This window comes from Dermatophagoides pteronyssinus, unplaced genomic scaffold, assembly GCF_027571235.1.
Source record: "Dermatophagoides pteronyssinus isolate colony J.1.1.1.1 unplaced genomic scaffold, Derpt_VIB-CSIC_2022.12 sq0003, whole genome shotgun sequence".
Classification (NCBI taxonomy): domain Eukaryota; kingdom Metazoa; phylum Arthropoda; class Arachnida; order Sarcoptiformes; family Pyroglyphidae; genus Dermatophagoides; species Dermatophagoides pteronyssinus.
The window spans coordinates 2,691,188-2,712,908 of NW_027461527.1; the positions used below are offsets into that span (position 1 = coordinate 2,691,188).

A 21,721-nucleotide genomic window follows, 5' to 3' on the forward strand; every position below is an offset into this window, starting at 1 on the left:
GACTATTTTTCTATACCACCCAAATAAAGAGTGCACTTAATTAAAAATTTTATTCAAATATTACAAGTGAATAATAAAAAAAAAGATTAATTTGATTTTAAGATTATCAAATGGACATTGCAAAAATCGAATGATTTATTCGAAATCAAAAATGATCTGATGTGATCTTTTTGGGTCGAAATAGCCGATAAGCAAGAAATACGCACACGTGCGAATATTTATTTATTTTATCATCATTGGATTCGATGTTTTTTCTTTGAATTTCATTTCAGTTCTAAATATCTATTTTTTATGTTAAATTTTTCCGCATAATGGCCAGAAAAAGAAAGAAGAAAAATAGTGATTTCCAAAAGATTAAATTGAAAGCCGGAAAAATATTACCCAAACATCTTAATGAAGCCAGACCCGAAATCAAGGCGAAAAAGATCCAAATTAATTCGACAATCGAATCGATTGACCCGATAAGATTTTTATCAAATTCTTCAATCAATACTAAGCTCAAATTAATCTATTTAACCAAATTCAATAAGATAATTTCGCAAGATGATAGTCAATTGTATGATGGTGAACAAATACAAATCATCTGTCGATATCTTACTGATGATGATAACCGTGTTCGTTCGGAAGTGTTGAAAGCATTACGTATTTATTTTAAAAAAATCAATGCTTGTCCTAAATCTGATAATCGATCACAATTTTCACCAACGTTAATGATGATTATGACATTTGTTAGCTGTGGTAGTACCCATATTGATCAAAGTATTCGCAACGATTCGGAAAAATTATTAGCTTCCATCATTGAACAACATGATTCATCCATAACACAACAGTTGATGCAATTGTTCATGACCAAAATCACTTCATCTACATTCAGATCATTAGATTCAAAATTTTATCCACTCTTAAAAAAATTTATTTATAAAATCAATGAGCAAATACCTTCAGTATCGAATGTCGAACAGCAGGTGGCTATCGAACCAAAAAAATTAATCTGGAATGATGATCATGTAAATTTTCTACAATTGAACGACAGACGATCTCTAAATGAACGATTTTCAAACCCATCAAGCTTGAATTTAACATTTCAGAATATTGCTCAAAATAATATCGATAAATTATTCTTTCAAACTGTCAAAGAAATGGTCATCAGAGATATAAAATCATTGATTGGAATAGGAACGGGGCGAGTATTATCACAAATAGATAGCATCAAAGCTATCAATGCACTTGAAATAATACGCCAACTTGATTGTTATAAGGAATTGTTTCAATTTTGGAACAATCCCGATGAAATTCCACGTATTACATTGATGCAAGATAATCAACAATCGACCAGACGACAACTAATGGATAAAAAAAATCAACGAATATATGATGTTCAGGTGCATATAAATCGTTTATTAAACAATTTGAGATTTTTAAAAATCAAAAATAAATAATAATAAAATGATTGTGATAATATTTTTTTATTGATTTCAATAATTTTTTTTAGAAAATTTCTTCAGCATTTATAGTTTTTTCTAATTTGAAATTATTAAATTTTTCAATCAAATCGGTGATAGAAATTTCTCCATGAATTTTATTGTCACGAGTACGAACATTGACCGTATTGTTGGCTGATTCTTTATCACCGACCACCAGAATAAAATTGAATTGTGCCAATTGTGCATTACGTACTTTTTTATTAATAGTTAAACCTGGATCTAATTCACAAGCAGATTGAAATCCAGCATCATGTAATTGTTGTCGTACTTTTTCAGCATACTCATTACAACTTGGTCCAACAGGAAGAACAATAGCTTGTCTGGGTGATAACCAAAATGGCCTGAAGGATAACAAAAATGACAATTATTTAATATAAAAAACAATATAATAATAATAATACCATTTTCCTGCAAAGTTTTCAGTTAAAATTGCAATAAATCGTTCTACTGAACCTAATATTGCTCGATGAATAATAACCGGACGTTTTTTCGTTCCATCTTCAGCCGAATAATTAAGATTGAATCGAATGGGTAGTTGAAAATCTAATTGAATGGTTGCACATTGATGTGGTCGACGTAATGCATCATTAATGGTGATATCAATTTTAGGGCCATAAAATGCACCATCACCGGGATTCAGTTTCCACTTTAAACCCGATTCGTTCAATGCATCGGACAAAGCTTTTTCGGCTTGGTCCCAAACAGCTAGTTCGCCTAGATAACCTTCAGGTCGAGTCGATAGGCAAAGATCAAAAGTGAAACCAAAAAGCGAATAAACAGCATTCAAAAAGTCTAATGCGCCCTTTATTTCTTTGTTTATCTGATCGATCGTACAGAATATATGGGCATCATCTTGTTGAAATCGACGAACACGAGTCAAACCGGTTAATGCTCCAGACAATTCGTTACGATGTAATACACCAAAATCGGCAAGACGAAGTGGTAGATCACGCCATGAACGAATATCCGAATCAAATATTAAACAATGACCAGGACAGTTCATTGGTTTGAGACCAAATTTTTCTTTCTCCAATTCAAATTGAAACATATTATCTGCATAATGTTCAGCGTGGCCAGAAATATGCCATAATTTCATGTTGAAAATATTTGGCGAAACAACTTCCTGAAAACCACGTTTACGATATTCACTCTATGGATCAATTTTTTATAAATGAATATTGTGATCAATTTTTCTTAGATTACACAAAATTACCTTTAAATAATCAATTAAAGTATTGTAGATGAATGCTCCGCGTGGAGTAAAAAAACATGATCCCGGACTAAGTTCATGGAAAAAGAAAAGACCTTGTTCACGGCCAATTTTTCGATGATCTCGCTTAGCGGCTTCTTCTTGAAATCGTTGCCATTCTTTCAATTGTTTTGAATCCGGAAAAGAAATGCCATAAACTCGTTGTAATGCTTCTGCATCAGCTTTACCTTCCCAATATGACGATGATGACTAATGATTCAATTTAAAAATTAATGAAAATCATTTTTAAATATAAAATTTAAAAAAATCACCTTGGTCACTTTAAAGGCTTTGACAAATCCGGTATGTCTTACATGTGGTCCACGACAAAGATCAATTAGACTACCACAACGATAAACGGTAGTTTTTGGCTCTTTAACTTTTTCCTTTAAAATACGAACTTTAAATTGATTATAGGCGAACATTTCCAATAATTCGTCTTTGGTCAATTCTAAACGTTCGAATGGTTGTTTTTCGTTACAAATAGATTTCATTGAATTCTCGATAGATGGATAGTGAGCCTGTGTGACAGCACTAAGATCGGTATCACCGCTACAACAGCCTGATGAATACATATCATAATAGAAACCATTTTCAATTGGAGGTCCATAGCAAAGATGACCACCATAAATTCTTTCCAAAGATTCGCCCAAAATATGTGCTGTCGAATGCCAAAATACTTGTTTTCCTATAGGAAAAATTGAATCATAGTGAAAAAAATTCTTCATTTTAAAAATAAATTTAATACCTTCAAAACAATCAAAGGTTAAAAATTCTAAAGTACAATTTCCTTCAAGCGGACGTTCGAGATCCCAAAGTTCATTATTAACTTTAGAAATAACTAACGTATCACAAAAAGATTTCGGACAAATCTGTTTGGCCACATCAATCGGACACGTTTTCCAACTATTACCCTTGATTTCTCTTGTTTCTCCATCTTTATTCTTAGCAACGATTGTAATTTCAATACTTTTGCTTTGATTATCGGCCAATTCAGCTTCATAACGTTTTTTAAATTTTTCCCACAATTCTAAACGTTTAGCAATGAAATCAGGTTGTGGATTCAAATCATTCAATGTCATGTTGCTGATTTTTTGTTCTACTTCGGCTGCCATTTTAAAATTCTTTATTTACAATTCGAAAATTATAGCAAATGAACACATTCTCATTATTACTTTAAAAAAAACATTACTGACCGTCGAAAATCTATGAATTTTTCTCGAATGAATATACTGTAGTTGATGTTTTAGAAGATGATATTGTAGTTGAAATTTATGATGAAAGCTATAATAATATCTAAAGGATGAAGTTGATACAAAAAATAATGGAAATTTCATCAAAAGAATTTTATCACAATTATAAACTCGTAGGAAAGAAACGTGTCCGAAACAAATACATCAGACTTATTCAAGTATTGCTCATCATAAAATCAACGGTGGCCGCATGCCTTTACAGTTTTCTACCTCAGTGAACGTTTCGTGTCGATATAGAAAATTTTTGAAATTTGTTTTTCTGAATAATCAGGGATAAAACGCGTCAATGATTAATTAAATATTGATAGGAAAATGATGTCCAGAATCAGATTTTTTGAAAAAATCCACTTTATTTGTACTCATAATATTTGACTATACATTGTTCGATTGAGACAAGAATGATGACAATGTATTTGATGCAGGAACAATGACGATGCATTTGATCCAGGAACGACGATGATATGCGGTAAATGAGGTAATAATTAGTAATGCATATATTTAATCAGTATATAAAAATGAAAATACCTAAAAAAATTAGCTCGCTTTTTATGACCAATAAATCGACATTGGGATGGATTGATTTATTTGTTTATTGTGAATCAACATTCTGTTTCATCATTTGTTTCCGAATCTGGAATTTGTGGTGTATTTTCATTTATATCTCGATTTTCGTGCGTTGGTGGAATAAATGCATAATTTTCTAGGAAAGAAATAAAATATTTTTGAAAATTAAATTTGATTGAACATAAGATAAAATTAAAATTACCATGAGTAATTTGGGATGGCAATGGTTCGTTAACAGCAGTTATTTTAGAAAAAACGAGATATATAATAATTAAAATTACAAATAAAATTACAATTAAAATTCCATTTACAACAATACGTACAATAAACCATACATTACTTTCTGGTTTAATTGTAGCCGTTGAATTATCGGAATTATTGAAATTTTTATTGTTGTCTATCGATTCATTGAAATATGGTGTTGAATTAAAAGTCTCTGTATCATTATAAAAATCAAATGTTTGATTACTATTGTTTTGATTTCTACATTTTTCAGTATTTATTGAATAGTTTGAATGTGTTGTTGATTTAAATGTTGTTGTTATCGAATGTGTACAATAGTATTTTTTATCCGGTATACCTTCTGGACATTGACATTCATCTTTTAAGCACACTTGTTCACCATAACATTTTAAATTATCATCGCATTGAACAATAGGGATACATTCATCTTCATAAGTTGACTGGCAACCCGTTTCGCAATTTTTATCTGTTTCATATCCACAATTAGGCTTGCAGTAGCCTTTAGTTTTGTCTGAACATTTGAATTTTTCATTTCGGCACTGAAATGTTTGATTGCAATATCCAAATATTGATTCACATTTTCCCGATTTTCTTTCAAAATGAACTTTACAATCACATTTATTATCCATTGTCAGAAATTCGTGTTCATCACACTTCATTTCTTCTTCTTATTTGAAAAAAAGAGATTTAAAAATTGTTTCAAAAATAATACAATAAAATTTCAAAATATCAATATACATACCCAATGGTTTTAAAAAAGATATTTTGAATAAAAAAAACAAAAACGAACAACAAAAAAACTTTTAAAGGAATACATTTTTTTGCGAATTGTTTAACCTCTTTGTTTTTTTTTTTTTAAAACAAAAAGAAACTCAAATTTTCTTTAGCACTTTTAATTATCTAATAAAACAAAATCAAATCAATTGTCTACGCATTAGAATTTTTTTTTTTGTTATCACAATCATACCTGATGAAAAAATATTAAAATAGATCATTGAAATCCATTTAATCAGATTAAATAAATTTCTGAAATTCTGAGAAACTTTTTTTCATATCATAAAACACAAATTATCATCATCAAATTCATATTTAGCAAAAGAATTATTTTAAAAATATAATAAATAATGATGTTAAGAAGATAACATATCATTTCTCCCTTAGTTACAGATTTATTTAAAAAATAATCACTGATATCACTACTCGATGATTAAGGAAAAGCAATGCATCTTAATTACGCTTTTGCTTTTGTTTTCCATCGCTTATTTCCATATATACCACCAAAGATTTGTTGTGATAAGTATAGCCAATTTAGGTAAGAAAAGTTATTGCATTTCTTACAACATGTTATTTTTACATGTTATGTAAGAAATCTATTGTAAAAATCATTACCGATCCAATCGTTTATTGCATTCGACCATATTTTTTTTTACTAACCATTCCAAAACCATTTAATTCAAATTACATAAATTTTCATAAATAATCATCTTGAGAATTTTTTTTGTTTTTACAAATTTTTATTTTTTAATAATAAAAAAATTCATATACACATTCATCCATTTATATATAGATAGAGAAAAAAACAAAAATGATAATGAACAAAACAAATCAACAAAATAAACCAACAAATGAATAATACACACAAACATTTGTATCATGTATAGATTGAAAATTATTAAAAATCCTTTTATATTTTTCAATCAAAATAAAAATAATGGAATGATTTGTTAATGATGATAATAATAGATAGAAAATATACATTTCAGTTTGGTTTTTTTGGTGTTTTATTTACATAATAAATAACAATATTGATCTGAACTTTTTATTCAAAAAAAATGAACAATTTCTTATCTTATTTAATAAATAAATATATATTTCAATACATGCAACAATAAAATCAACAATAATAATAATAATAATAAAGACATGTTTTGAATATTGAATTCAATCAATGATATATGGTTTGTACATTATGAAAGTTTTTTCATCCCCCTTCCAATCCAGCTTTTTCCATTATTGACCCTTATGGACTTTAAAATCTTGTAAAAGATTTTGGTTATCAAAATTTTATTTTTTCTCCCATTGGTGTCAGATTTTCCCAGGAAATACGAATCTTTTTTTCAAAATTCATTGAAATGAGAATTTTTTTTACGAATTTATTCTATGAATTTTATTCTTGTTTTTGTTTTCAAAAAAAAGTTTATCATCACATTTTGAAAATTCATGAAATTGAGTTGTTGGAAAAGCAAAAGAAAAAAGAAAAGACAAGAAAAAAAATTGACATCATTTTTTTACAATGAAAAATAGGAAAACAATAACAATATTCGGTGATTTTTTTTTGTTGTTGAATAAAGAGATGAGCGATCGCGAATGTTTCAAAATAGGAATTATATTTTCATTTCTATTTACAGTTAACATATTTTTTTTACAATAACAAACAAACAACAAAGAAAATATTGTAAAATATTATGAAAAATGACGATGGTTGATGATGATGATGATAGTTTATTGATTTTTTTAACATGGAAATAAAAATTTATTGAGCATTGAAATGATTAGAATAATAGACCAGAATCGTTGATAATTGTATTGAAATATTGAAATTGAACCGGAATGATGACCTTCTGAATTTGTGGCACTTTTATGTTGTATATTTTTTATATCTAATGCTTGATTCCAATCATTTTGTACATCATTCGAAAGTCGTTTTTCACCTAAATTAAAAAGTAAAAAAAGAAAAAGAAATTTGAATTATAATCAAATGTATGTATTTAGGTTATTATTTTGAATCAAATCAATTATATATTTAAAACAAAAAACAAACAAAAACAAACAAATCTTGACGCCCACTTGTCAAGATTATCAATAATAATAATAATTACTTAAATAATTTTTCATAATATCAGGTGTGCGTATTTGTATAGGAATCTTTTATTTGCAAAAAAAAACAGCAGGAATTTTTTTTTTGTAGAATTCATCATTACAAATCAAAGCTAAAATTAATCATTCAATTCAATTATGTATTTTTTGTTTCCTCTGATATTATTACAAACGAAAGATGATGATGATGATGGTGGTCAACGCCCAGAACCAAAGGAAAAAAATGGTTCAAAAGAAAAGAACGATCACAGTTTTCGAATGTAAAGAATGTATTTATATTTTCTATTGAAAATAGAAAAATATACAGCGTTTGTGTGTGATTATCATTCATTGAATTTGTTGATCGATATGAATTTATCACGATATTTCGCATAATATTTTTTCATATTCAATACGATAATGTTATTATCAATTTAACTTGTAAATGGAAAAATGAATGATAATAATGATTTTTATCTATAGATGTGTGATGTGCACATCGAATAATGATCGATTTTAAATGATATGAATTTTGTTTTTTTATTTTCGGGTATTGAAACAAAATATGTTTCAATTTGTTTCAATCGAAATGACATATATTCTATCCGATATGGCTGTTTTCATTCAAATTGTGTAAATATTCATGATGGAGGGGAAAAACTCAATGTCACAAAATGTATATTTTTTTCAGTTTTTTTTCTAAACATTTTAGATTTTCAATGAATGATAATAATAATGATGATGATGTTGGTTGGTTGGTTGGTTGGTTGATTAGATAGTAGATGGTTATTCGTGCGTAAAAGTCAATCATTTCAATGAATCTATTCAATTTGATCAATGTTTGGGTTGCATACAGGATGCTAGCATTTCATCCGTTTGATTTTAGTTTTACTTTTGACTAAAGATTCTATATTGTTGATTGGATTCTGTTTCTTTTTTTTCCCTTATCTATTCTTCGGTGTTGATTTTGATCAAAATTTTGATTCTAAAGTAGAACAAGGCCAACAAAGTCTATCATCAAAAATAGACTGTGACAATCAAACAAACAGAAAAAAGAATAAATCGGCAAATTTAAAATCATGATGTACAATGATGGAGAACAAAAATGCGGTGAAATCTTCGAATCTCATTCCTAATATAATATTTTTCTCGATCATTGGATTTCCAAAGGCAAAACTTTGAATATTCGTACGGTTCAATGATGGCATCTCGTTTGTCTTTCAGATTCAAAACATGCCCAAAAAGAACTAAGGAAACAGTGGATAAAAGTTTTATTTTCATAAACACTTTTTTTCATTACATACAATTTTTATTCGTTCTATCAGTAACTACCGTTATTTGGACATGTAGATATTGAATACAATGGAAAAAAACAAATCCGAATGATTTACATGATAAACAGGGATTCTTATCTAATTCAATTACAATAACAATAAAAAAAACGACCAAAAACAAATGATGATGATTTCAACAGCTTAATCTTTTTTTTTCTTCATTTTTCCCCCTCGTAATATCAAATTGATACATCACACAAAAACATTGTGGACAACATTACAAAAATCATCATTTGATTTTTATCATATCATTGTAATTGCAAATATGCAATAATCAGATGTATCAACAACAGTAAAAAACTAGTACAATAGTTTGACATAATTTCAAAATAATGATAATAATAAAAATGTTTCTTGAAAAATCTATAAGATTCTGGAATGGTCTTGACTGTTATCAGTAATGATGATGATAATGTTATCAGTGAAAAAAGTTTTTCTGTATTTGTTTTTGGATTTTTATTATTATTGAGCTTTGGAGTATTGCATAGTTTTGACAAAAGAACAAAAGTCAGGAAAAAAAACTATGATAATGAAAACCTCTTTTAATCTTTGATTATCTTTAAGTCTCTCTATTGAATAATGTCATTGTAATTATTATCAATGTTAAGGTCAATAAAATTTTGACCTAAATAAAAAAAAATATTCAATTCTAAATGAAAAGAAAAACAAACCTTGTAAAACATGTACATATGTTGATGCTGGTTCAGCATTACTTGGTGAACAAGTATAATTACCACTTGCTTCTAATTTAGCTTTATTAATAATTAAACGTGATATAATCACATCATTTTGTTCGGTACTTTTTTGTATAATAATACGACCATCATCGGTTTCAGTATAATCATAATTAATCATACGTTCATTATGATACCAGAATACAAATGCCGGTGGTTCAGGTGATTGTGTTATTAAACAGGTAAGATTAATTGATTCACCAAGACGTACAAATATATTTGGATTGCCAATAATTTCGGTTACTGGTACTATAAAAAATAAAATAAATAAATGTCAGCAATTTAGAATAACAAACAAACAAACAAAAAATCGTTGGAAATACATACCGACAATGTGTAGGTAAAAATATCTGATAAATAAGAAATTATTAAGAAAACGAAAACGAAAAAAAAACATTAGTTTCAATCAAGAAAAATGAATGAATGGTTTTTTTTGGTCATGAAGGGAAAAGGAAAAGTTTTAATTATTTTTTTGTTGTTGTTGTTGTTTGCTTATGAATGGTTTCATTATTATTATACTGAAATTCGTTTCGATCAATGAAAGAATTGTAGCAAAAAAAAAGAATAATTAATTGATTTTTTAATAATGAAAAAAAAAGAAAAGAAAATGATAATTCACTAGAGGACTGGAATTCTGGAATTTTGAAATTGAACAGAAAAAATTGTTTTATTCTGGTTTTTTTTTGTGTATCTTTTTTTTTTGGAGGGGGGGTTGGTTGGTTGGTTTCAATTCTCGATAAGAATTATTTCGTTTGTTTTCGAGGTTCATCAAATCATATCATCATATCAACCATATTATTCACTATCCACTTTTTTTCCCGACAATGGATGGCTAGAAATAGAGAGAGAGAGAGAGAGAGAGAGAGAGAGAGAGAGAGAGAGAGAGAGAGAGAGAGAGAGAGAGAGAGAGAGAGAGAGATTGTTCATCATCGTTGTCATTTGATATATACTGAAATGAATGAATTGAATATAATTGAATGTTGGATGCAAGAAGAATCATGAATCACTTAAACAAATTGCATTTTTTTCTCTCTCTTTCACTCACTGTATATCTATTTATCTTGAATCGTTTTTTTTGTTTTCTATTCTGTTCTTGTTTCAAATTTAAATAATTGAGATTACAACCACCACCACCACCACCATTCAAATGATACATTGAGATTCATTCATTTGTAGTTATTTAACCAGAATGAACAACAACAACAAAAATGATAGCAAAAAAAAATCAGTGTCACATGCATGTTATTTTTTGTTTTCAATCTTGATTTCTTTATTCATGTATGTGTGTGTGTATGTGGATATGTAAAGCATAACAAACATGTCATATTCCTTTTTTCATTTTATTCTGTTATCTTGTTCGATTTAATGTTATTTGAAACCAAAAGATAATAACCCTTTTTTTGTTGCTTTTAAGCTTGATTTGAAACGAAACAAAAAAAACAAACTAAAAATTTTTAGATTAAAACAACTGGGAGAGAAAAAAAAATCATATCTTTATGGATGGAAAATGTTGGAATGGGTTTTTTGCATGAAAAAAGTTCAATAACATTTTTCTTTTTTGTTTTAGTTTTACTTACTGGCTTTTTGGTGGATCCGAATTGATTTGACATTCGTATAGACCTAAAAAGTGAAGTGAGATGAGAGAAAGAAAGAGAATATAAGTACATGAAAGTTACTTAAAAATAAAACAGAATGAATCACACATCAAAGATAAATTGTCAGTAAAAAAAAGAGAAAATGAAAATGAATGAAAGAATGAAACAAAATAGCAATATAGATAACAGAATAGGAATGGAATGATATTGTATTCAAAGTTAGATGACTACAATATGTTTGATTTTATTTTCCAAAAACAAAATGACAACATTCAAGTTGATTCAAATTGAATTTGAACTACATTACACATTTACTATGAATGTTAAAAACAACAACAACCGAAATAAAAACCCGGTCAATAAGAATGATCAACCAATTTTTATTTCGTTCAATTCTCCTATCTTATATACTTGAATTATTATCATTCGATATTGGTTTTTATTTTCAATGAACATCAGTTTATTCTGGTCGGGTTTTCATTTTCATTTAGCTAAATCGGCTGTTTATAATTGTTTGTCAGATGACCGTTCCGAATGTGTGTGTGTGTGTGTGTGTGTGAATGTGAAAGAAAAAAAAGATCAATGTTTCAAAGCTAATTGAACATTGTGTTTTTAATTGTCTACTTTAATTAGAATACGAATAAATGATTATTCTGACTAAAATGAAATGAATCAACTGAATACATTTTGAATTGTGTAAAATAGAAAAATAACAATAAAAATAGATTGGATAAAATTGGATAAATTGAATTCATTATCATAATCATTGAACAACTTGATTATTGATTTGAAAAAAAATTCCTGTAAATTATCAAATCTATTTAATCATTTACAAATGAAAACTAAAATACATCAATGAGCAGTAGTGAAAAAACAGCAAACAACAACAACTATTTATTAAATTGACATTAAAAATATATGTTTTTTTTCATTAAATTACGATAATTTGTATTTTTAAAAGTAAAAGATCATGAAATGAACGAGGTAAATGAATTTGATAAAAAGAAAAATAATTACAATCATGAAGATAGATGAATTTATTCGTTGACATTATTTTTTTGCTTACTCTCTCTTCTTCTACATACATTTCATACATTTCATTTCATATACCGAATGTATTTTATTTTGCAATCTTTATGGATACATTTTATCTGTATAAACAAATATAGGGTGTTAAGACAACAACAACAACAACAACATAATTTATAATCTTGTTGTGTTTGTTTCATGTTTCATTGATTTCCCAATTGGATTTCATTGAATGATCCTAAACAATTAATTGGATGAATACCAGTGAAAAAAAACAAATTATAAAGTATCAAATTCTCAGAAACAACAACAAACAACATTGATAATATAAAGAAAATGATGGCCAACCCTTTTTTTTTCTCTATTTTAACCATGTTTATTTTTTTATTATTTGGTAACTAAAAAGAAAACCAAATCAATAAATAATAATGAAAAGAAATACTTTAATTATATAAACATATACACAACACATCACGGTTTTCAATCCATTAACCAGATAGTTGAGAAAATTATTTCATCCTTCACTGAAACGATCTTGGAAAAACAAACAAACAGACAGTGATGGTGGTGGTCAACGGGTCTATTGGGAAAAATAATAACGAATAATCAAACTTTATTCGTTGAATTTTGAAGAAATTTTTTTTCATTTCACATTTACAATCGTTATTACTGCCATTTGCAATGATGATGATGATTATGATCATGTCATGGTCTGGTTTTTTAAAAAAAAAATAATGATAATGTTGATGATGGTGGTGATGTATGGCGAGAACACGTAAAAAGAAACCAAAAAGAAAAGAAAAAAAAGAATAATGTTTCTGGTCGCTGATGAAAATTGAAAAAAATGTTACAGTTTTTTTCCTGCTAAGAAATGATGAAACGAAAAAAAACTTTTTTTTTTTTTGGTTTCAACAACAACAACAAAATATGATGCAATTTCAGAGAAATTGAAAGTAACGAAAAGAAAAAACAAAAATGGAATATAATTCTACGCAAACAAAAACAACAACAACAACTGATACTGGCATGTTATATTTTCCAATTCCATATATTTACCAAGACCCAGAATATTAGTTCGTCAATGTGTTTGTGTGTTGTGTTGTTGTTTTTATGAAAACAACAACAACAAAAACAAAAACAACAACATTTTTTTCATATTCTGTTAAACAGTATTTTCTTGGTGGTGATTAATTATAGATGAAAATTCAATAAAGTAAAATGGTTTATCAAGAAAAAAAGAGAAGAAAAATGATCTAAAATAAACTAAGTAATGTGGTAAGAATAAAAAAAAAAGAGTGGAAAGAATAAAAAACTATTCGTTGACTACATATTCTTTGGGTGATGACGATTGAACAAACAACATGCACTGTATGTTTCATTTCTCAATGATGAAGAAACTGAACTGAATTGAACTGAACTGAACTTATTGACAAAATTGGTTCTCTGTTTGCCCTCTCTTTGATTATGATGTGACAATGTTACATTCTACTGCTGGACCTTGTTAGATTTTTTCCTGGATTTATTTTCATTTTGTTTTCTCTTCATTGAAATATAGTTATTTTTTACCACTTCTTTCTTTTCTCTCTCTCACACACTTTATATTCGATTTCAAGTTAATGAGATATTAAGACTTGTTATTATTATTTTTGTTTTTCTTATTCTTTTTATTGAAACAACACACTGACAGAATACGAAAAAAAACAAAACAAAAAATAACTGCTTGATTGCTTGTTTAGTAGTTTTTGAATTTGCTTTGCTTCATTGAATATGAACACAGTGGGTATATTTTTTCTTGTTTTTCCCTTCTCGTTTAAGGTTTGTTGAACACACACATACACGAACTTATTTTCAATTTTTTTTTCTTCGTTGTCGTTGATGTTGTTCATTTTCATTTGTATTTGCTTGTCGTTGTTTTGAATTGAACAACCGGTCAATCCATTGATTGTTTGTTTGCAAACAAAAAAAAGTTTCGTTAATGATAATAGATCCGAATTCAAGAATAAGAATAAATGAAAAAAACACAGAATCAATGATTTAAGCTTGAATGAACTCTTTGAACAACAACAAAAACAACAACAATGATGAACGAAACCAAAACCGAATGAATGAATGCAGAAAAAACAACAACAACAACAAAAAGTTGATCGAATAAAAGTCGGCTTCATTGCATTGCATTTTTTTATTCGTTATTTCTTCGAAGACAAAAAAAAACAAGTAATTTCAGGTTTTGTAATATGTAAATGTATGTGTTTTGGTGGATGTTTATAAGTAAAAAAAAAATAAAAAATAAATGTGTGAAAATTCACCATGTATTTTGTCATAGTGGTTGCTAAAGATTATGTAATTCTCTCTATATTTCAGAGATGTATAATAAAAGGGAAAATAAAATTCAAGCAAGTTTTTGATTAGTTTTCGCATGAATTATTTCTTCATTTTTATTATTCCAAACACAACTAATAATAAACATTATGTTATTCAATGTTTTTATTTAGGTAATACAATATTTCCTGAATATTTTCACATCAGTTACTTTTGATCTGGAAAAAAATAAACAATGTGACAATGTTAATGTTAGGCTACCAATGTGAAGTAATGACAAACCGAAAGTTAGTTTAATCTTTTCTCTTTTTCATCAAGAAAACAAAACAAAACAGATTTATTGATATTAAGATTTAATAAACTGTCATATTAACTGCTTAATTTATTTGTATGATTGATATGTGAATATTTTTTTGACAAATATTTCAATCTATTAAAAGATTGGATATAAAAAATCCGGATAAATAATAATGATTGATGATAATATGGTCAACTTGATGAAAGGAAATAATCGGAAATTGTTTAGATTCAATTTAACACGCTACTTTTTTATTCTTTTGATATTTTCAATTGAATCGATCGATGAATTGAAATGATTCATGAAAAAGAAACCGGAATACATTTTTTTTTCGTTATTGGTTTCAATTTCATCCATTAACTTTCATTTAATTTTTTCCCAGTTGGAATCTTTACACAATTTAAAACGCAGTTGTTTTTTTTGTTTTTGGTTTCTATAGTGTCGAAATCATCAAAACAAAGCGAAAAAATTTTTCATTTTCAACACATATAATCATCGATGATATTACTCATTCGAGTATATCGAATGAATGGAACCAGAATGGAAAAAAACGAATTATGAACAACACAAGAAAATTGAAGGATAAAGAGATGGAATTCCGCATTGCATTCCGTTTGTTTTGTTTTTTCTGTTTTTCTGTCTTCGTACTTCCTACATTTTTGTGATATATTTTCTTTTTCCTACTCGACCAATGGATAGATTTTTTTTTTTGTTTTAGGTAATGAACTTTTATCTCATTATTTCTTTTCAATCTCTTATGGTCAAGAAAAAAAAATGGCTTTCATAACAATAATCATAATGATGATGACGATGATGATGATCACAGCTATAGTAATGACAAACGAAACAAAACAAAACTGGAAAAAAAACTGGAAAAGAAAAATGTCCATATTAGCCATTATCAGTATGAAAGCACGCCAAAACGAAAACGAAAAAAACAAAAAATCCAAGAGGATTGACAAATTTCTCTTTTTCAGAATTCAATGTTGTATTGTTTTTTTCTTTCTTTCTTCGTATTGGAATACAATTCTTTCGTTCATTTTTTTGTTGTTGCTGCAAACTAAGTGGTTATATTTGAACCCAAAAAAGAATCTCAAACAAAGATATATCTCAGAAAAGCAGATAGATAAAAATTGTCAATTTCATTCAAACAAACAAACAGACAAAAAAAATGCATATTTGAAAACAAGAGAAGAATGTTGTTGAATGTTACATTTTTTTTCATTTCTTTTTCTCTGGTCCTCATATTTCAATCATTTCAATATTATTCTTTTGGAAATTGTTTCAATCTTCTCTATTTTTTTTTTAGAGGGGGGGGAATTTGAATTCCAATTCAGAAATCTTATTGTTGTTGTTGCTGGTTGTTGTTTTGGCCAAAACAAAAAAAAACATATTAACCGAATTAATGTAGAAATTGAAGACGAGAAACAAAAACTGAAATCAAATCATTTTGATGCATTTTGTTGTTGTTGTTGTTGTTTTTTCTTTGTCGCTACTTTTATTTCATTTGAAAAAACCAACAACAAAATATATAAATCACTATGGGAAAAAAAAGAAAAAAAAAGAAATATGGGATTCAGATTCGATTCCATTTCAAGTGAAACAAAACAAAACAAAACAAAATCAAGATGGGAAAAATTGGATTTTGTTTGGATTCATCTCGATTTCCCCAAAAAAAAATTTATCTTCATCCTTCTTTTGATGAAAATAAATTTTCATCCTTCCATCCATCCATTCACCATCATCATCATCATCACTGATGTCATTTAGACAACAAAAAAAATGGTAATTTAACTTTTTATTTCCGAATAATAATAATAATAACGATGATGACACCACTTCAATTTCAATTTTCTTGAATTCCGTTTTAAAAATGGTTTTCCAGAATGAAAAAAATCGAATATTATCATCATAATCAATGCTATTCCGGTATTGCTTGAAAATAAAGTCATTTCAAAAGAATCTTTGTCTCTTTTGAATAGTATAGTATCATCGATCGATAAGATGAACTAATTGGCCTGAATGATTCGATCGGTAATATTCATGATTTATTGAAAAAGGGAAAAAATATTATTTCCGATAGACAATAATAATATCTTTTGAATCATCATCAAAAGTGAATAAATAAAAGAATCGATTTGATTCAACTTTAAATGATGATTTTGTTTTGTTTTTTTAAAGTTTTTCACAATCGTCATCGATCGATTGACAATTTTTGCTCTGTTGGTATTCATATATTGTACTTATTTGGATGAAGTTTTATTTCCTTATTTTCAAAAAATTGATTTTCCTTCCCTTCATTTTTTATTTTCAATCTTTTTAATATCGATTTAATCAATTTGTACTTAGATAATAAAAAAAAAAATCATATGTTATTAATGTTATTTACCTTCATCTTTGATTGTAACATGTTTAATTTGTAGAATCCAATCATTTGATTGATAACCACCATAACGTACAACAAAACGATCATCTTGTATATAAGTTAATTGTCCGATTGTTAATAGATGAAAATCACGTAAACGTATCCATGAAACCTGATTATTTTAAAGTGAAAATAAGAAGAAAATGTTTTATAATGAGTTTAATATATAAAGATTAGAAACAAAAACAAACAAACCATTTTATCATCAAGTGAATCAATAATACAAGGCATATAGGCAGGATGACCAACTTGTGCTGTTATATTTTGATATTTAAATTCTGGATCATCAATACCGATAGTATTCATTCGTCGAATTGTCATTGATTTTGATGGTTGTTGTTGCTGTTGATGATGTGATTTTATTGTGGACAACGAAGAAATACTGGCCGGATTTTTTATTAATAAATCTTGATTTTGATTTGAATATTTCTCACTATCATTTGAATTTTGATCAAGAAATAATTTACCATCATCACCATCATTGATAGCAACATAAGGTGGTTTCATCATCATTTTCATATTTGATTCTTGATTTATTGAATCATATTTTTTATTATGTTGTTGTTCATCATCATCATCATCACCATCACCATTGTTATGATGTTCCATTTGAAACAAATGACTAATCATTTTATGACCATGATGTAATGAACGACGAATATTTTTTCGTTTATCATTATTCATCATTAATGTTTCTATTGTAGTAGTAGTTGTTGTCGGTGTTGTCGTTGTTGTTGATGATGATGATGAAATTGTTGAAATTCTTGATTTTAAATGCTTATTCCTAGATCTTTTCCTATAAGGCAATTTCTTAATATTCTGTTGATGTTCATTTTTGTTGTTTTGAAATTTTTTATTATTCAAAGTTGTTTTTCGTTGAACGTTGGACAATGTTTGTTTAGTTTTTTGTTGTTGATGTTCATGTTGTTGTTTTTTGGACAAAATCAATGCTGATCTTTTGATACGTTTTGAATAATAATCTCGTTGAATCATCATCATTATTGATCCATTATTATTCAAGTGGCTATTATTATTATGGTCATTTTGTTTCATATCACTATTTATATATTTTTCGTTATCATTATTATTGTTCATTAACTTTCTTTTTGCATTTGATTGAGGTTTTTGTTGTTGTCGATAAGAATTATATTGATGATTATGATAATGTGAAATAAATAGATGAAAATCATTTAAATATTCATCTTGTTGTTGTTGTTGTTGTTGTTTGATTTGATGTTGTTTCGGGCTAAATAATACGGCATTTGAATCACTTGAAAGTTTTGTTGTTGATAATAATGATGATGATGATGGTTGATCATTATCATCACTTTGATTTTTTCGGTGATAATGATCATCATTATGATTTTTTTGGCATTGAATTTTTTTGGCAACAATGTTATTTTTTTGATTATAATAATCATCACCATGACTAGAAAGTTCTATATGGTTTTAATAATTGAAAAGATGAAAAAGATAAATAATAATAAAAATCAATGAGAATCAAATCACGAATTTTCAAAAGGAAAAAATAAACGAAATTCAAAAAAAAAGAAAAACAAAAAAAATTTCCGGAAAAATTTCTCTGCTCGAATCGAGAAAAGGAAAGATAGTTTTCATTGATAATTTATATTCTAATATTTTGTTTCCCTTTCCAAACATTGGTTTCTACATCTACATTTGAAAACTTGAATTTGGATCATTCGATTTTCGGCTTTTTTTCATTTCTCTCTATTTGAAATTTTTTCTTGATCAAATCGATCGATCGCGATCGATTTGGTCGTTGTCGATGGAGGTCAAATGAACCCAAAAAAAACACTATTTCTTCATTTTTTGAATTTCGGGCGAAAAAAAAATGATGAAGATCTTTTTCTAGAAGGAATTTTTCATTTCAAAAAATAAATTTGAAAAAAACAAAAAATTCCAGAATTCCAATCGAAATTTTTTTTTGAAAAACAAAATTTCAAATGGGAAAAAATAATGAGAAATAAGAAAAAATTTAATTTATCATACACTAAACACACACACACGCATCATGCCATGATCACATTCATTTTCAATGTTTATTTTCTTTTTTCTTTTCTTTTTCTATTATCATCATCACATCATCCTCATGTATTGCATGAATTATTTTATTTTTTCGGATATATGGCCACCACCACACACACAGAGAAAGATCCTGGATTAAATAAAAAGAATTGGAAGAAGAATCAACGACGAAATACCACAAAATTGAAAAGTCTGCATCAATTTTTTTTCATAAGAACCTTTCTACGTATTTATCGATGTTGTAGATTATCGTAGTAGTTGTTGATTTTTTGTTTGTTTTGTTTGTACAGTACAAAACTTTATCTAAGGTAATTTGTCAAAAAATAAAAACCGTTTTGTTCAAATTGTTGTTGTCGGTTGACTTTTTGGAATGGTTTTCTTGCAAAATAATGAAATTTATTCTGAAAATTTCATAAAATAGTTGTTGTTTGGTGGTGATCATGTTCATTCATATTTCAAAAAAATGATGGAAATTCATTGAAAAAAATGGAAGAAATTTTTTTTCAGTTGTTCTTTTCTGTGAAATAGAGACGAATTGCAATCGATACAAAGAATCTTATGTCGAAATTTTTTCGCTTTGCGAAAAAAAAAACAAAGATAAAAATATCATTAGTTTCGTATCAAAATAAGATGTGTGTGTGTGTGTATCAATCAATCGTTTCAGAGTGAAAAAAGAAAAAATTTTTGATTTATTTTCTGATTCTTGATAAGTCGGTTAATAGTTGTTTGTTTGTTTTTTTTTTTTTTTTTGTTTGTTTTTTTTTTTTGCAGAGAAAACAACTTTTTTTTCATTGCAATTTTCTTTTGAAATCTTTTTCGTTCATTATTAAAGATTGTTATTTTTTTCAAAATTTAATCTGATTTTTATCATTATCAACTGAGTCTATTTACAATGTTAGGATTCGTTTTTTTCTCGGTAGACAAATTTTAAATTAGTAAAAAAGACAAGAGTAAAAACATTTTATAACTTTTTGAAATGATTTTACGGGGGATTGTTGTTGTTGTTGTCAAGGATTTCATGAAATTTTTCCGAAATAGAAAGTTGGCTTTTACTAGTAATTCAGTGTTGATAAATTAGAAAAAGGTAGATGATAGTTAGTTTGTTTATAATTTGGTTTTTTTTACTGGTTTTTCCAGTGTGTGTGTGTGTGTTCGATCAACAACCGATTTTTGTTGTTGTTGTTGTTGATATTATTATCATCATGTTCATCTCAATTTTCATCATTAACATTACCGTCGTTATTAGATTTCCTTTGAATAATGATATATATTCGAATGGAATTAAATCGGAAACAAATCGAAAAAAGAGCGAGAGAGAGAGACTGATAATGAAAGATAGATAACAAACTTGAAATTGGAAATGTGAATGATTCGCATACGGATTTTTTCATATGGACTGTTTTGATTTTCAATTTTTTTTTTGTTTTTGTTTTTGTTTAAAATCATCGAAGAATTACCGTTATTTTTTTATAATTAGATTTTTTTTTCTTTTGTAGAAAAAAAGTTAACGAAATAAAAAAATAAACAAAATTAACAAAGAGATTTACAACATACAAACATTCGTTTTCTTCAATTAATTCCTAGAAGAAAAGAAAACGATGAATTAAGTTCGTACATGTGTGTATGTAAATCATTGATTCATGATAAATCAGAAAAAAATCAACATTTTTTTTTTTTTTGAATTTGTTGTTGAAACGAATACCAATAATGATTGTATAGAAAATTTTGATCAAAAACATACATGAAATTTTTAATTGTTTATCATTTTATTTTGGAAAAAAAGTGTTTGTTTTTTGTTGTTTCGCATATTGAATTAGAGAGAAATGAAGTAAAAACACAAAGAATAAAAAAACTATTTTCATTTTGAAATAATACATTAATGAATAAATAGAATACATCTGGTACATTTTGAAAGAACGAAAGAAAAAGAGAAAAAAAAACAAAAAATTCCAATAGAATTTGTTTGAAAGAAACCATGTTGACCGCATCAGACATAGATAATGATGATTATGATAATATAACGACTACGACGACTACTATGATGATCATAGTATATTACAATCAATCTAGATTTTGTATTCAAATCATGGATCATCAAAGAATTGATTCAATTCACATATTTTGTTTTCCATATATAACTTTTTTTATTTCATAAATATTAACAATCTAATCTAGATGTTGTTGTTGTTAGTTAGTTAGTTATCATTCTTACATCATAATTATCATCATCATTTATGATGAACATAACATCAAACAACATTATTATTATTGTGGCCAGGAAGGAAGTGTTGT

The 21,721-nt window shown here is 27.1% G+C and overlaps 3 protein-coding genes and 1 long non-coding RNA gene across 4 annotated transcripts in view; 1 reads left to right on the top strand and 3 right to left on the bottom strand.

Annotated features, from left to right (window-relative positions):
• Nucleotides 1-193: 193 nt before the first annotated feature.
• Nucleotides 194-1,461, top strand: LOC113793682 (uncharacterized). Its single transcript, XM_027343744.2, has one exon. The coding sequence runs from the start codon at nucleotides 312-314 to the stop codon at nucleotides 1,437-1,439; it is 1,128 nt and encodes a 375-aa protein (XP_027199545.2). The 5' UTR covers nucleotides 194-311; the 3' UTR covers nucleotides 1,440-1,461.
• On the bottom strand, nucleotides 1,448-4,893 carry ThrRS (threonine--tRNA ligase). Its single transcript, XM_075825234.1, has 8 exons — nucleotides 4,753-4,893; nucleotides 4,512-4,686; nucleotides 3,930-4,358; nucleotides 3,482-3,857; nucleotides 3,006-3,421; nucleotides 2,698-2,943; nucleotides 1,886-2,634; nucleotides 1,448-1,825 (listed from the first exon to the last, which is right to left on the bottom strand). The coding sequence occupies exons 3-8, from the start codon at nucleotides 4,068-4,070 to the stop codon at nucleotides 1,489-1,491; spliced, it is 2,265 nt and encodes a 754-aa protein (XP_075681349.1). The 5' UTR covers nucleotides 4,071-4,358; nucleotides 4,512-4,686; nucleotides 4,753-4,893; the 3' UTR covers nucleotides 1,448-1,488.
• A 2,380-nt stretch (nucleotides 4,894-7,273) lies between these two features.
• The window catches only part of LOC113793697 (uncharacterized), a 44,419-nt gene continuing 29,971 nt past the window's right edge, over nucleotides 7,274-21,721 (bottom strand). Inside the window, exons 2-7 of the mRNA XM_075824942.1 lie at nucleotides 17,579-18,822; nucleotides 17,348-17,495; nucleotides 11,295-11,337; nucleotides 10,045-10,067; nucleotides 9,655-9,966; nucleotides 7,274-7,504 (exon numbers count right to left, since the gene is read on the bottom strand). Coding sequence (XP_075681057.1) covers nucleotides 7,308-7,504; nucleotides 9,655-9,966; nucleotides 10,045-10,067; nucleotides 11,295-11,337; nucleotides 17,348-17,495; nucleotides 17,579-18,822 — 1,967 coding nt within the window. The 3' untranslated portion in view covers nucleotides 7,274-7,307. The remainder of the gene's footprint in view (nucleotides 7,505-9,654; nucleotides 9,967-10,044; nucleotides 10,068-11,294; nucleotides 11,338-17,347; nucleotides 17,496-17,578; nucleotides 18,823-21,721) is intronic.
• LOC142646325 (uncharacterized) lies at nucleotides 8,176-9,617 on the bottom strand. The gene is made up of 2 exons (XR_012847278.1): nucleotides 8,954-9,617; nucleotides 8,176-8,896 (listed from the first exon to the last, which is right to left on the bottom strand). It is a non-coding gene; the product is annotated as an uncharacterized LOC142646325 (long non-coding RNA).

What these genes read in the sequence shown, in the direction of transcription:
- ThrRS (XM_075825234.1), bottom strand. Translation starts at nt 4,070, where the DNA reads ATGAAATTTCCATTATTTTTTGTATCAACTTCATCCTTTAGATATTAT. An exon ending in AAATTCATAGATTTTCGACG is followed by an intron (nt 3,858 to 3,929) that starts GTCAGTAATGTT and finishes TTGTAAATAAAG; the next exon opens with AATTTTAAAATGGCAGCCGA. An exon ending in CTTTAATTGATTATTTAAAG is followed by an intron (nt 2,635 to 2,697) that starts GTAATTTTGTGT and finishes ATTGATCCATAG; the next exon opens with AGTGAATATCGTAAACGTGG.
- LOC113793682 (XM_027343744.2), top strand. Translation starts at nt 312, where the DNA reads ATGGCCAGAAAAAGAAAGAAGAAAAATAGTGATTTCCAAAAGATTAAA.